The 13,526-nt window shown below is 57.2% G+C and overlaps 5 protein-coding genes across 5 annotated transcripts; 3 read left to right on the forward strand and 2 right to left on the reverse strand.

Moving 5' to 3' along the window:
- Positions 1 to 24: 24 nt before the first annotated feature.
- K452DRAFT_319490 (uncharacterized protein) lies at positions 25 to 2,118 on the reverse strand. The gene is made up of 4 exons (XM_033544239.1): positions 986 to 2,118; positions 628 to 913; positions 303 to 560; positions 25 to 248 (listed from the first exon to the last, which is right to left on the reverse strand). The coding sequence occupies exons 1-4, from the start codon at positions 2,050 to 2,052 to the stop codon at positions 165 to 167; spliced, it is 1,695 nt and encodes a 564-aa protein (XP_033396285.1). The 5' UTR covers positions 2,053 to 2,118; the 3' UTR covers positions 25 to 164.
- A 2,465-nt stretch (positions 2,119 to 4,583) lies between these two features.
- Positions 4,584 to 7,510, forward strand: K452DRAFT_299317 (uncharacterized protein; the record flags this gene model as incomplete). The annotated part of the gene is made up of 3 exons (XM_033542212.1): positions 4,584 to 4,695; positions 4,750 to 7,323; positions 7,389 to 7,510. The coding sequence occupies 3 exons, from the start codon at positions 4,584 to 4,586 to the stop codon at positions 7,508 to 7,510; spliced, it is 2,808 nt and encodes a 935-aa protein (XP_033396286.1).
- Positions 7,511 to 8,439: 929 nt separating this feature from the next.
- On the forward strand, positions 8,440 to 9,958 carry K452DRAFT_319492 (uncharacterized protein). Its single transcript, XM_033544240.1, has 2 exons — positions 8,440 to 9,411; positions 9,479 to 9,958. Exons 1-2 carry the CDS (start codon positions 8,528 to 8,530, stop codon positions 9,741 to 9,743), a joined length of 1,149 nt encoding a protein of 382 aa, XP_033396287.1. The 5' UTR covers positions 8,440 to 8,527; the 3' UTR covers positions 9,744 to 9,958.
- A 1,425-nt stretch (positions 9,959 to 11,383) lies between these two features.
- On the forward strand, positions 11,384 to 12,507 carry K452DRAFT_299319 (uncharacterized protein; the record flags this gene model as incomplete). The annotated part of the gene is made up of 2 exons (XM_033542213.1): positions 11,384 to 11,443; positions 11,551 to 12,507. The coding sequence occupies 2 exons, from the start codon at positions 11,384 to 11,386 to the stop codon at positions 12,505 to 12,507; spliced, it is 1,017 nt and encodes a 338-aa protein (XP_033396288.1).
- A 69-nt stretch (positions 12,508 to 12,576) lies between these two features.
- K452DRAFT_48476 (uncharacterized protein) lies at positions 12,577 to 13,126 on the reverse strand. Its single transcript, XM_033546723.1, has one exon. The coding sequence runs from the start codon at positions 13,017 to 13,019 to the stop codon at positions 12,645 to 12,647; it is 375 nt and encodes a 124-aa protein (XP_033396289.1). The 5' UTR covers positions 13,020 to 13,126; the 3' UTR covers positions 12,577 to 12,644.
- Positions 13,127 to 13,526: the final 400 nt, after the last annotated feature.

The raw sequence follows: 13,526 nt of genomic DNA on the forward strand, positions 1-13,526 counted from the left end.
TATCGCAGTGAATTTTCAAATATTGTCTGACCGAAAAGTCTACCATTATCTGGTTATTAGATGACTATTTCCAACAATCCCCCAAGCCTGTTCTGTTCATTAGATGGTATCTCGATATTGTCTCCTCCAACCCGTCGCCCTCCTATATACACCAGGCGTGCGATTTACAGCTTGGCCCTGGGGCGTTCCTCTTCTGCTATCTCCTTCTGGGCCTGCTCTTTTAACGCCTTTCTGAGTATCTTTCCGCTCTGTTTTATAACCGTCAGTCAACTGTTTGCAAGCGCGTTCGGACAGCTACTTACCGGGTTCTTGGGGATAACGTCGCAGAACCTAATCCCACCAACCAAGCGCTTGGTCCTTGAAACCTTCTTGTTCAAGAACTCATGCACTTCGTCGGCAGTGACGCTGCGGCCTTCCTTTCTGACAACGTATGCGCGGGGCAACTCTTCGCCCTTTATCGTCACGCCGATAACGGCAACGTCCGCGATGCCCGGATGCTCCAGGAGCAAGAACTCCAGCTCTGCAGGCGCGACCTGGTTGCCCTTGACCTTGATCAACTCCTGTTTGTTTGCAAGGTTAGTAAATTTATTTCCAGGCATTGAGTACGCAGCTTAACTGCTTCCATACCTTCTTGCGGTCCACGATGAAGAAGAAGCCGGCCTTGTTGATGCGCGCAATGTCCCCCGTCTTGAGCCAGCCGTCCGCCGTCAACGTCTCCGCCGTCGGCCCCGGCTTCCTCCAGTAGCCCTTCATGATGTTGGGCGCGCGGATCCACAGCTCGCCCGCCTCCTCGCGCGGCAGCTCCTGCCCGTTGTCGTCTACGATCATGGCCTCGCAGTTGGGGGCCAGCTCGCCGACGGAATGCGAGTCGGAGTAGGCGTTGGGGTGGTAGCCGGTGACTGTGCAGGTTGCTCTGAGCGTTTGTTAGTAGGACAGTCGTTAGGATGTATAAAAGTAAGCAGGCAGTGTGTGTGCGTGGACGTACTCGGTCATTCCCCAGCCTTGCTTGATGTTGACTTGCCCCTCGGGCCACAGCTTCTCCAGCTCCGCGCACACCTCCCTGCTGAGTGGCGCTGCTCCGCTGACGACTCTTTCGACGCAGCTCAGATCGAACTGCTTGGTCGCGGGGTGCTTAGCCATGGCCACAACGACAGGCGGCACGAGGGTCAAGTCCGTGATGCGGAACTTGTGCGTATACTCGAGCATCTTGATGAAGTCGAACTTCTGCATCAGGTAGACAGGGATCTGGCGCATAGGGGCAGCGACGCAGAAGATAGTCTGGCCCATGGCGTGGTACAGGGGCAGGAAGCAGAGCAGCTTCTCGCGCTTCGTCTTGGTCTCGTAGTTGACGTCGAGGCGCCACACGTGCATCGTCTGCTCCGTGTTGGCGACGTAGTTGCGGTGCGTGATCTCGACGCCCTTGGGCACGCCCGTCGTCCCGGACGAGTAGTTCAGCGCGATGGTGCGGTCGAGCTGCGCGCGCGTCGTGAGCCGCTCCCACGCGAACGAACGCCCCTCCTCTTCCCCCGCCAGCAGCGCGCTCCAATGCCGCACTCTGCCGCCCGCAGCCGCCTTGCCCGTCCCATCCATCGTCGCGTACCCGCCAGCATCGAAAACGAAGACAGAGTCCTCAGCCAAGCCGACGCTGCGCGCCGCCTCCAGCCCCGTCTCCAGACTGGCCTCGGCGCAGATGAGGAACCGCGCCCCGGAGTCCTGCAGCTGGTACGCCAGCTCGCGCGGCACGTAGGAGGGGTTGGCGCCCGTGAAGACGCCCCCCGCCATGATGACGCCCAGCACCACCACGGGGAAGAAGATTGTGTTGCCGCTGAAGAGCAGGACGCGGTCGCCAGGCTGGAGCCCCGCGCGCTGCAGCCCCGCGGCGAGCCGCTGCGCCCATAGCCGGTAGCTCGTGAATGTGAGGTGGTAGGCGTCTGGCTTGGCGGCGTCGATGATGGCGGGTTTGGTTGCGAGTGGTGTGGTGGGCGATTGGAAGACGTAGGTTGGTAGGTCCACATCTGGGATTTGGCAGCGCCAGCGCGATTGGACGGGCATTGTTGTTGTTGTTGTGGGTGCTTGCTTGCTTGCTTGCTCGGTTCTGTCCTCCTGGTGGTGGGGGAGGTGCTTGGTGGATGGGATGGGATGGGGGGGGGGGGTTCAGGATTGGAGCCGCAGCAGGCAGTGATGTGAGGGTGGGGGAGGCCTGGACCGGGGAGTTTATAAACGCCGGATCATGCACTGGGGGTAGGGGAGGGCGGAGCAGACGAGGTGCATGAACCCGAAGAGGGATTCTAGAAGCCGTGGGTGGAGACGATGGTGGAGCTCAAGAATGCACAAAGTTGGAGAGTGATGACGACGAAGGGTAGAGTAGACGAAATAAGTACGAAAGAGAAAAAAACCAAGACTCTGAAAGAAAGGGCGAATTAGGTACTTGAATTAGGTGCGGATTTAGGCGATGTTGATAGCTACGGCCTTTACTCTTTCTTCCAATCACCACCGGTAGTCCAAGATACAGTTGCGGGGACGCAATGTGGAGAACAGCCGTGCAGCCGAGGCATCATCGCTTGCAGGGCTGAGCATGGCACAGCAGCGTACGAGAAAGAGGCAGAGTGAGGTCTTTTTTGCAGCGGAGGCTCGGTGGAGCATCAGGCCAGAAGGGCAGCCAACGGAGATGACGACGCAAGTAGCACAGAGCTAGGCGTGCTACAATGGGGATACGACTGTTTGAGGAGCGCTTCCAGGTGTGCTCCGTAGAGTAGCCGTAGCGGACGCTTAGTGCAGGGGGGGGGGCGAGTACGTACTTGGTCTTCTCGGCCGTAGCAAAGGGCGGAGGTCCCAGAAGACGACAGGGTCGGGGAGGGCTGCTTTTTGCAGCTGCTGCATTGGCTGTGCTACGCACCTACTCCGGTAGCACTGCCGACAGCTGCGAGGTGCTATCAGTTTGCGTCGTGTGCAGCGAACTCGGCTCTGCAGACCCCTCTCTACTACACGGCACACAACAGCCGTCCACGCGCGCTTGTAAATGCAGCTCTGGGTAGCACTGCCGTTTAGACTGCATCATTGATTGCCAGATGCGGGAATACCGTCAACGTCGTCGCTGGCCTAGTAGGTAAGACGTCGGGACCAGCTCGGAGTGCGCGGAAGCGAGGGATGCGTCGTATGGTAGTTAGTAGTGAGTAGCGAAAAAAAAAAAAAAGAAAGAAAGAAAGAAAGAAAGAAAGACAACGTGGCAGGAGAGGAGGCAGTTCCAGCTAGATTGGTAGAGACGAGGTTGAGCGTTTACGATTGAGAGAGTCAAAGGGCGTCGACTAGTGGCTGACATCGGCTTTGGTGTCGATGGGGGGTCGATGGGGTCTGGCACGGCCACAAGCGAGCTGCTCCCTCCTCCTCGTCTCCTCGTCTCAGGTCCGCAATCCTGTAACAGGCAAACCATCCAAGCCGCCCGCGCGCATTACCTCCTCGGAGGGGCCATGGGGGGCCGATCAGAAAGCCCAGGGGGTTCGGGACGACTCGACCGAGCATGGGCCCTGACGGTCCGCGTCTGAATGCCTTTAATGCCTAGTTCCCGATCAGCATCCACTCGAACCACACTCTGCCCGCGCGACTCAACAACTGCGTCCTTTCGGCCGTGATCGGTCGCACTCGCACTGCCCAGAGGGCCTGAGGGGACAACCACACGCCACCACCTTGCTCCTCCTCGCTGAGCCAAGTCACAGCTACTCACCGCGCGATTTTATCTTCGCTCCAGTATAGACTGCTTCTACCTGGCCTTGGGTAAGCTTATTGCTAAATCTCTCGACAAGGAAGGCTATATGAGGATCTTCGACTCCTTGTGCTGCTCTTCCGCCTCTGAGCTCGCTATGATTGACCTTCTGAGACTGAGCCGACGTTAACACAGTTTCATTGGGCTATACCTCAGCCTGACCGTCGAACTACCGGCCATGTCATTGGCTGAAGTCCCCTCTGACATCAAAGAAATTAGCATCCGCACCTCTCCCAAACACTTCAACTCTTCTCCTGGAGACATCGTTGCCACATCTGGATACACGTGCTTTCCGAATTTTCGCCTCAGCTTACCACTGTCCCGGAACCGCGTCCCAGACACCACCAACACTGTCCGTTTTGGGCAACTGGCTGGTCAAATCCACGTCCTGAAACTCGCTGTGATGCTTCAAGATGCTTGGCCTTGAGGCACACTCCAGCCGGATCGTCCTGCGATATGCCTTTCGTAGTAATCTCTTCCTGATCTCACACAGCTATGATTGATGCCAAGGTTTTGAGTGCGCCGGGAAACGGCTTGGCTCTCCAGATTTCCTGGCAGATGGTGGCTGGTATCATGCGCCACAGCTGAGCTTAATGTCGAGCATTATCTGTGGTGTCTGAAGCCTGGATATATAAGAATGGTTGGAAATCTGCAACACCACCACCACCATCCATCAAACATCCGCTCCCATCTTTTTCCATATCTCTATACAGGGCTAGTCCTTTCTTGCGCCGGTCGCCTAATTTTCTTGATACACTCTTTTCCGTTGTTTGTTTAGTCTTATTAACGCTTTATATTCTCTACCTGCCCATTAGACTTCACGATGCATCACTCCGCGAGTTTCGTCATTGCCGCGTTAGCTGCGCAGGCCTCGGCACATGGAGTGATTACGGAGATCCAGGGAGCCAACGGCGTCAAGATGCCCGGGCTGTCAGGTATGTTTTCGAACACAGGACAACAGTGCATTTTTTCGTTTCTAACCTCAGCAGTCATCGATAACACGCCGCGCGACTGCGCCTCGCCCTTCTGTGGCTCAGAGGCCGACACCTCCATCATCCGCGACGACGAGCTGGGAACCGACGCGGCCAGCGCGCTCGGCCGCACCCCAGACGGCGGGCCCGTCGACGCCGCCAAAGCCATCTCTTCCTTCTTGGGCAACTCGGACGACTCCACTGAGGGCGCGTCGAACGAGAAGCGCGGCCTGCTCGACGGCCTCCTTGGCGGCGGTGACAGTGGTGGCGGCAGCGACGCTGGCGGCGATTCTGGCGACAAGGGCGGCCTTCTCGGTGGCCTTCTTGGAGGCAATGGCGGCGACAACGCCAACTCCTCCGGTAGCGGTGGTGGCCTCCTTGGCGGCCTTCTTGGTGGTAAGGGCGGCGACTCTGGCCAGGGAGACTCTGGCAGCGGTGGTGGTCTTCTCGGCGGCCTCCTTGGTGGCAAAGACAATGCCGCCGCCGCCGACGCTGCTGCTGGCGACTCCGCCCAGAACAAAGGCGTCCTCAGCGACCTTCTCGACGGCGACGATGCCAACTCCACCGACAAGAAGGGCCTCCTCAGCGGTCTTCTTAGTGGAGGCGACGACGGCAACTCCACCGACAAGAAGGGTCTGCTCAGTGGCCTCCTTAGCGGCAACGGCGACGGCAACTCCTCCGACAAGGACGGCCTCCTCAGCGGCCTTCTAGGCGGCGGTGGTGGTGACGACGCCGGCGGCGACAAGGGCGGCCTCCTCAGCGGCCTTCTGGGCGGCGACAAGGGTGGTTCCGGCGGCAGCGGCGGCGACGACAAAGGCGGCCTCCTCAGCGGTCTCCTTGGTGGTGGCAACGGCGACTCCAAGGACGCTGCTGCTACTGCTGCTGCCAAGCGTGGCCTCGTTGACGGCCTGCTGGGAGACTTGGGCCTCAATGCTGACACCAGCGGCAACGACGAGGCCAAGAAGGCCGATTTCGCCACGAAGCGCGGTCTCGTTGACGGCCTGCTTGGTGATCTCGGTCTCAATGCCGACACCGACAAGTCCGCTGATGCTTCTGACTTTGCTACCAAGCGCGGCCTTGTTGATGGCCTTCTTGGTGACCTGGGCCTGAACACCGATACTAGTGGCGATGCTGAGGCTAAGAAGGCCGACTTCGTTACCAAGCGTGGCCTTGTTGACGGTCTTCTCGGTGACCTTGGCTTGAATGCCGACACTGACAAGTCTGCTGACACGGCTGATTTCGCCACGAAGCGCGGCCTCGTCGATGGTCTGCTTGGTGACTTGGGCCTTAATGCCGATACTGAGAAGCCCGCTGATACTTCTGATTTCGCTACTAAGCGCGGTCTTGTCGATGGTCTTTTGGGTGACCTTGGCTTGAATGCAGACACTGACAAGTCCGCCGACACTTCTGACTTTGCTACCAAGCGTGCTAAGCGCGGTCTCGTCGACGGTTTGCTCGGTGACCTCGGTCTCAACGCAGACACCGAGAAGTCCGCTGATGCATCTGACTTTGCTACCAAGCGTGGCCTTGTTGACGGCCTTCTTGGTGACTTGGGCCTTAACGCCGATACTGAGAAGTCCGCTGACACTTCCGACTTTGCTACTAAGCGTGGCCTTGTCGACGGTCTGCTGGGCGATCTTGGTCTCAATGCAGACACCGAGAAGTCTGCTGATACTTCTGATTTCGCTACTAAGCGTGGTCTCGTTGATGGCCTTCTCGGCGATCTCGGTCTCAACGCGGACACTGACAAGTCTGCCGACACTTCTGATTTCGCTACTAAACGTGGTCTCGTCAGCGGTCTGATTGGTGACCTTGGCCTGAACGCCGACACCAGCAAGTCTCAGGAAGCCGGCAGTACTGTTTCTAAGCGTGGCCTCGTTGACGGCCTGCTGGGCGAACTCGGTCTCAATGCTGTGGACAGCAACGCAGGCCAGTCTGAGGGCTCCGAGGTCCAGGCTAACAAGCGTGGCCTTGTTGGCGGCCTTCTCGGCGACCTTGGCCTTAACGCGGACACCGGCAACTCTCAGGGCTCCGACAACTCCCAGGGCTCCGAGGTCCAGGCTAACAAGCGTGGCCTTGTTGATGGCCTCCTTGGCGACCTGGGTCTTAACGCTGATACCGACAAGTCTGCTGATGCCTCCGACTTCGCTACTAAGCGTGGCCTCCTTGACAACCTCCTCGGTGGTCTTGGTGGCGGTTCTAGCAACGTCAAGAAGGCGGAGGGCACTGAAACCCCCGCTGGGACCTCGGAGCAGGGTGTCCTCAAGGCTGCAGGCACTGGCGCCAAGTCCGGCCTGCCGACTGCGGAAGACGACGGCACTATCAGCATGACTTTCCACCAGGTCAACCAGGACGGCGCGGGAGCCTTGAGTGCCGCCATCGACCCGTCTTCTGGCGGCACCGACCCCGACGCCTTCCAGGATGCCGAGATCACCCAGGACGTGCCCGGCCTCGGCAAGACGGGGATTTCTCTCGCTGCGAAGACCGACTTCCCGATCAAGGTTAAGATGCCCGAGGGCATGAAGTGCTCTGGCACGGTCGGCGGCGCCAAGAATGTGTGCATTGTTCGCGTCAAGAACGACGCCATTACAGGTAAGCTTTACGAAAGCCCCAATCTATTTTTTTTTAAAAAGTGCAGTTGCTAACGCGGAAACTAGGTCCGTTTGGTGGCAGCGCTGCTTTCACCCAGAGCACGGCCGGCCAGAAGCGCGCCGTCGACCACAACCTCAGCAAGTTCCACTTCACGCGCGGCATCCTCGGCAAGCCCAGCCTGGAGTAAACGCATCAGTGATTTGGCAAAAAATGGCTTTTTCATAAACAAACACTTTGCTTTCCTTACATACGAGGACCGCTGGTCGATCAGCGTAGCTTTAAGCCGCCGCTACAGCCCAGGCCTACGCCGACGCCGAGGTGTCCGTACCGCGTCGGCGAAAGGCGTGCATATGGCCGACAAAGATTCCACGGCTTTGTAGCGGCGGCATTTCTATTCGCGGTGGGACGGCCTGTTTGGTCGTGATGGATTGCGTCGTTTTCTTCTTTGTAAGAGGACAGTTTTCCTAGTGCAGCAGATAGCAGCTCCACCAATGCCCAGGATGGCTTTAAGGATCTCTGTTGTAGCGATGTCCTTGTGGGGCATGGCTATCCGTTCATGGCTGCGCGGTAACACATCTCACTGTCTTCTGGAGATGGTCGGCTACTTGCCGAGCAGATTACAGTAGTCATGAGACAAGGAATTCATTGCTGGACTGGATTGTTCAGTAAAAGAATTATAAAGAACGTCTTGGTTCGATTGTTTGTTTGCTTCATTTGTGTGTTTAAAAAGATGTTTGTCTGTCTATTGAAAGGATTTCAGCACGAATGTTTAGAGGACACCAACCTTTAGACTTCAGTGTTTGCGCGTCTATGGAGAAGTTGCTTTGACTCCATGGGATGAGAACGACTCATCTGTAGGAATAACTTCTTTCCCATAGATGGGATTAACATCAACTCCTCTCCCCAGAAGAATATTTTCATACGTCTGTACAAGGAGAGTGTCGTAGGCTTGCGACAGCCAGACACCCACCACCCTTTACTCACACGGCGTACCTCAGTGTCACTTAACACGCACGCACGCACTAACATATTAGGGTAACGGCAGGTGGGTATACAAACGCACCTTCCCAAGACGCACCTTCCCAAGACGCACCTTCCCAAGACGCACCTTCCCAAGCAGCACAATTCCCTCCAACCGCAACCAACCAACTTCACCTCCACGCCATCACCTCTTACCACCACAACCACCACAACCACCATAATAATGGCTACGACACGCTCCTTCGAAATCAAACAAACCCCCAAAACAGGCACGGGGATCATAGCCACGGCGCCCATCCCCAGCGGCACGCTCATCCACGCCGAAGCGCCCGCAATCACGATCCCGTACCCGCAGGAAAGCTGGCTCAAGCGCAGCCTAGCCATCATGGGCGCCGCGCAGCGCCTCCCGGCAGAAACCCAAGAACAATTCTTCGCGCTCAACGTTAACGCCGCCACCAGAGCCGCCTGTAAGAATTTGTTCGGGAAGCTGCTCGCGCAGGCGGAGAGCAAGGACCCGGCGCTATGGCAGGAGCTGCAAGCCCTGGAGCCAGATGAGCGCGAGGCCGCTGCCCAGTGCTTCGTCAGCGCGAACGTCGTGTTTGCCGGGAACAGCAAGCCGCTGGGGGCGCTGGGGCAGGGGCACTGGGCCGGGGCCGAGAACGACAGAGTGGGCGACGAGTGGGGCGACCGCGGCGACGCAGACGCCCTCTTCCTGACGGCGGCGCGCTTCAATCACTCGTGCGTCGCGAACGCGCATCTGAGCTGGAACCCCGCGACACGCCGGCTGCACGTGCTCGCGAAGACGGATATTGCCGCCGGCGACGAGGTCTACGTCAGCTACCGCGGGCAGGCGCTGTCGGTGCTGGGGTGCGACCAGCGCCAGTTGGTCCTGGTCAAGAAGTACGGCTTTCTGTGCCTTTGTGCCGAGTGCTGCAAGAAGGGCCCCGAGCTCAAGCGCTCGGATCTCGTGCGTAAGGTTGCGAAGAGCTTGCTTGAGCGGTATGGTGGCGTGCCTGAAACGGGCGTCGAGCGCAGGGCTGCTATTGAGAGCTTGGGTAAGGCTGAGAAGGAGTTGTGGAATGTGGATGTTATGAGCGTGGCGCATGTGTGAGTTGTTTTGCTTTTACTTCTTCGTACGTTACCAATTGACATGCCTTTGCTGACGGCGATCTAGCAAAATGAACCTCAGCAAGCTCTACGTGGCCGAGGGAGATGTGGAAAAAGCCCAGGAATGCTGTCTAGAGGCCTGCCGCATCTTCAAGACGTGCCTGGGCAAGGACAATCCCGTGACGGTGTCGGTCGTCAAGTCGTTGCTGGCCTGTCGTCGGGGACCGTTTATCCGCGAGCTGTTGGTGGCATCGCTGGGATATACGGAGGAGGAGCTTGGGATGGATGAGGTGGGCGATGAGGTGGGTGAGGTGGATGATGAGGCTGTTTGATTCGCGGTGAATGGGCGTTCGTTAGGCGTCGGTTAGGTGCCAGTGAGGGGTATTCTTCTCTTTCTTCTTTCTTCTTTCTTTCCGATACCCAAACTCAGGCCTTTGGGTGCTGGTGTAGACCCATAAGGTAGTATTCTCACAACAGTAACAACAGTAACAACAGTAACAACAATAACAACAGCAACAGCAAAAGCAATAAAAGCACCCATTCACACTACTTTCCTCCTGTTCCAAAATCCCCTCCAAAATAAATCCCACAGTTTCCAGTTTCCAGCTTCCACCACACCACACCACACAACAAAGCACTCCCCACCGGGCACAGTCCTAACGCACTTAACGGTCGGAACCACGCATGCCTCTCTGACTCTCTCCGCCTCAACCATCTCTCATCCGACCAGTCCCCCACAAGACCAGCAGCACGCATGCCTTGATTCAATCGCCCATCCATCGACGACAAAGCCATTATCCAGTGCCCCAAACCCGTCAAGTCCGTGCCTCGAACTCGTCGAGTCCTCAAGTCACATCAGCGAGCAATTAGCTCGCGGCTCTGCAACGCACGGTTACGGAAGTAACCGCACCCGGTGGCCTAAGGCTACTTACAGCGGAGGGGTTGAGTTTGCTCCTCGAAATCTATATACGGCCTAGCTTTAGCCTTTCCGTGGCAGGTGGAATAAGGTATGCTGTCTGTTTTGAGGGCACTTTCTGTAGATTTCCTTTTCTTTTTCCTTTTCGCTAGTTATTCTCTTTGGTTGGATTTGACCATAATGGTAGGACGTCCATGTTTGTATCTACAAGAATACTTTTTGCGCCACTTTCTTTGCTATGTGCGAACTACTGGCCACCACCGTGCACACGCGGTTGAGTAACTATACAAACGCGTCATGGAGGGTGGGTCCACTGTTCTTTAAAGCGGAACATGAATATACAAAACCCAGCTGAGAAGGTCTCTATCATTTTCATTTAGGTAACCTGAAGACGTTTTCTGACCCACTGGGGCTTATGCGTCTTTTGAGTGAAGAACCTTTTTAGACTTGTCATAGGCGGAAAGCTTTCGCATGGTACCCTTCACAAGTAAAGTATTTGGTGCTGATGTCGTTCGCCAGCGTTGTTCGTCCTCGGTGCAGAGGAGTACTATAATCCACTGATAGTAGGTGTCACCACTGTCGTACAATAGTCTGTTAGGTTACACTCAGCCAGCCTATCTACTACTGCGATGATATTCCACATTCTCGGGTGCCTTGTATTGTAATGGCTAGTTCTTTCATCGTTGTTCCTTCCTTGCATTGCAAGACTTGATGCAATGGAAGACATCGACTTGGCCTTGAGGTGGATATGTGAACTAAAGCTCATTCGGGCATATGATTCCAGGAACTCGAGACTGCAGGCTTGACGCCGCGCGGTTTTGTTAGAAGCGGGATAGTGGTGTGGGTGTGTTTAGGAAGAAGTTTCTAGAGACGAAGACTTCTTGTTAAGCAACAGTGGTGGTTGGCCATCGTTACCGCATCAGGAAATGCCTCGGTCCTCGGGCACTAAACATTACCCCAGACGCCCAAGCTCCCCCCTACAACAACAACAACAACAACAACAATGCCCTACGTCTCCTCCTCCACCACCACCACCACCACCTACCCTCTCTCACCATGACCTCCCCCACCACCAACCCCCCAAGAGCCATCCTCTTCGACATTGGCGGCGTAGTCGTGCGTGCCCCCTCCCTCACCACCACATCTCGCCTAACCACCTACCCACGCACGCACCCAACGCGCCTCGCTCGCTAACGCCCCCGGCCCCGCCGCCGCGCACGCAGGTGCAATCCCCCTTCCAAGCGATCCTCGACTACGAGCGCGCGCACGGCATCCCCGCCGGCTGGATCAACACGGCCATATCGCGCGCCGCGCCGGCGGGGGCATGGCAGCGGCTCGAGCGGGGCGAGATGGCGCTGGACGAGGCCTTCTTCGCCGCGTGGGCGAAGGACTTGTCTGATCCGGTTGTGTGGCGGGAGTTTTGGCTGGCGCGGCGGGGGAAAGAACGGAATAACAACCACAACAGCAGCAGCAGCAGCAGCAGCAGCAATCACAACAAGAACGACGCCTCCGTCCCACCACACATCCACACCCCCACCCTCTTCTGGTCCATGATGCGCCTCTCCCGCCACCCGGACCCACACATGTACCCCGCCCTGCGCCGCCTACACGTGCTCGCGCCCTCGCGCGGCCTCGTCCTCGGCGCCCTCTCCAATACCGTCATCTTCCCCGCCGGCGTGCGCGACGAAACCGGCACCCCCTTTGACAGCGGCCTGCGCTTCGAGCGCCACCACCACCACCAACAACAACAAGGCGGGACCGAGTCCGCCGTGCTCGTGCGCGAGGAGAATGCTGCTGAGCGTAGTGAAGCCTCTGAGCATAGCGAACCTTCTGCCAGCAGCACCACCAGCACCGCCCCCCACGACATCCGCGCCCTCCTCCCCGTACAAATCTCGTCCGCGCACAGCGGCCTGCGCAAACCCGACGCGGCCATCTACGCGCTCGCGCTGCGCGCCCTCAACGCCGAGGCGGCGCGGCGCGGCCTCCCGGCCTTAAGCGCGCACGACGTGCTCTTCCTCGACGACATCGGGCAGAACCTGCGGGGCGCGCGGGCGGCGGGCATGCGCACGCTCAAGGTCGAGTTGGGGGGGACGGCGAGGGCGGTGCGGGCGCTGGAGGGGATGCTGGGGGTTAGGTTGGGGGATGAGATGGGGGAGGAGGGGGGGAGGGCGAAGTTGTGAGGGTGTGTGTGTGGGTGGGCGTGCGGTTGTTGGGCGGAGCACAGTAGAGCACAGCAGAAAGCGCGCGCAGCGTATAGGTAGATAAGTAGATACGAACAGTGCGAACCACGACGTGCAGAGCGCAGTAACGATTCCGATTAGAAGAAGCAGAAGCAGAAGGCAAAGCAGAAGGCAAAGCAGAAGAAGGTAGAGCGGGGTTGGCTGGGGGAGAGGAGAGGCCAATAAAGTATAAAACTAAGTAAGTAGGTAGTAACTAAGTAGGTAGTAAATAGTAGTAGTAGGTAGTAAGTAGGTAGTAGTAAGGCAGCCAGACCAGACAGGCCACCCAGCCAGCCAGCTCTGACAGAATGGAAACGGAAACGGAAGAAGCGCCTCTCCGCCCTCCTCCTCACCACAACAACCACCACCACCAACTCCCTCCGTATTTTGGCTCCACAAATAAAAAAAGAGGAGACGATTAAGAACATCGACAATCCAGTACAATGCAATGTACAGAAGAAATCGGCACCCATGCAGGCGGCGCGCACGCTCACCTCTGTTCCCTCCCCCCTTCATCCCCCTTTCTCCTCCTTCCTTCCTTCCTTCTTCCTCATTCATCCCGTGTCGCAGCAGCTGGTGGGTATCGCAACGCGACGCGACGCAAAAGGACCGCTTGCTTCTCAAAAACAAACCACCAACCCAGGTCAACGCTCCCTCCCAAACACATAGGAAAATAACAAAACGAGTTATACGCAGCAGCAGCAGCAGCGATAACGAAATGCCGTAGCGACAGGTCTTTTTTTCTCCCGCCCCATCCTGGCATTCCTCGTTTTTTTCGGAAACCCCGTAATGGGTTGTTTGTTTGTTCGTTCCCGTGAGCGAAGGTGGTTGCCGTTTCCTTTCTGGAGAGAAAAAGCAGCGAGCAGAGAGAGCCTCCGAAAATAAAATAAAAATGTAGACCGGGCCATCGAGTCCTTTTTTTTTTCTTCTTCTTCTGGCCAGTCAGTTGCTCATCGCGTGAAGTTTATTCCCATCCCAAT

This window comes from Aplosporella prunicola (assembly GCF_010093885.1).
Source record: "Aplosporella prunicola CBS 121167 unplaced genomic scaffold K452scaffold_16, whole genome shotgun sequence".
NCBI lineage: Eukaryota > Fungi > Ascomycota > Dothideomycetes > Botryosphaeriales > Aplosporellaceae > Aplosporella > Aplosporella prunicola.

Bases quoted from the DNA above. Each gene is read 5' to 3' on its own strand.
- K452DRAFT_48476 (XM_033546723.1), bottom strand. From the start codon at position 13,019: ATGGGTGCCGATTTCTTCTGTACATTGCATTGTACTGGATTGTCGATG.
- K452DRAFT_319490 (XM_033544239.1), bottom strand. From the start codon at position 2,052: ATGCCCGTCCAATCGCGCTGGCGCTGCCAAATCCCAGATGTGGACCTA. The intron at 914-985 runs GTACGTCCACGC...ACAAACGCTCAG, and splicing joins CAAGGCTGGGGAATGACCGA to AGCAACCTGCACAGTCACCG. The intron at 249-302 runs GTAAGTAGCTGT...GTTATAAAACAG, and splicing joins ACGTTATCCCCAAGAACCCG to AGCGGAAAGATACTCAGAAA.
- K452DRAFT_319492 (XM_033544240.1), top strand. From the start codon at position 8,528: ATGGCTACGACACGCTCCTTCGAAATCAAACAAACCCCCAAAACAGGC. The intron at 9,412-9,478 runs GTGAGTTGTTTT...ACGGCGATCTAG, and splicing joins GTTATGAGCGTGGCGCATGT to CAAAATGAACCTCAGCAAGC.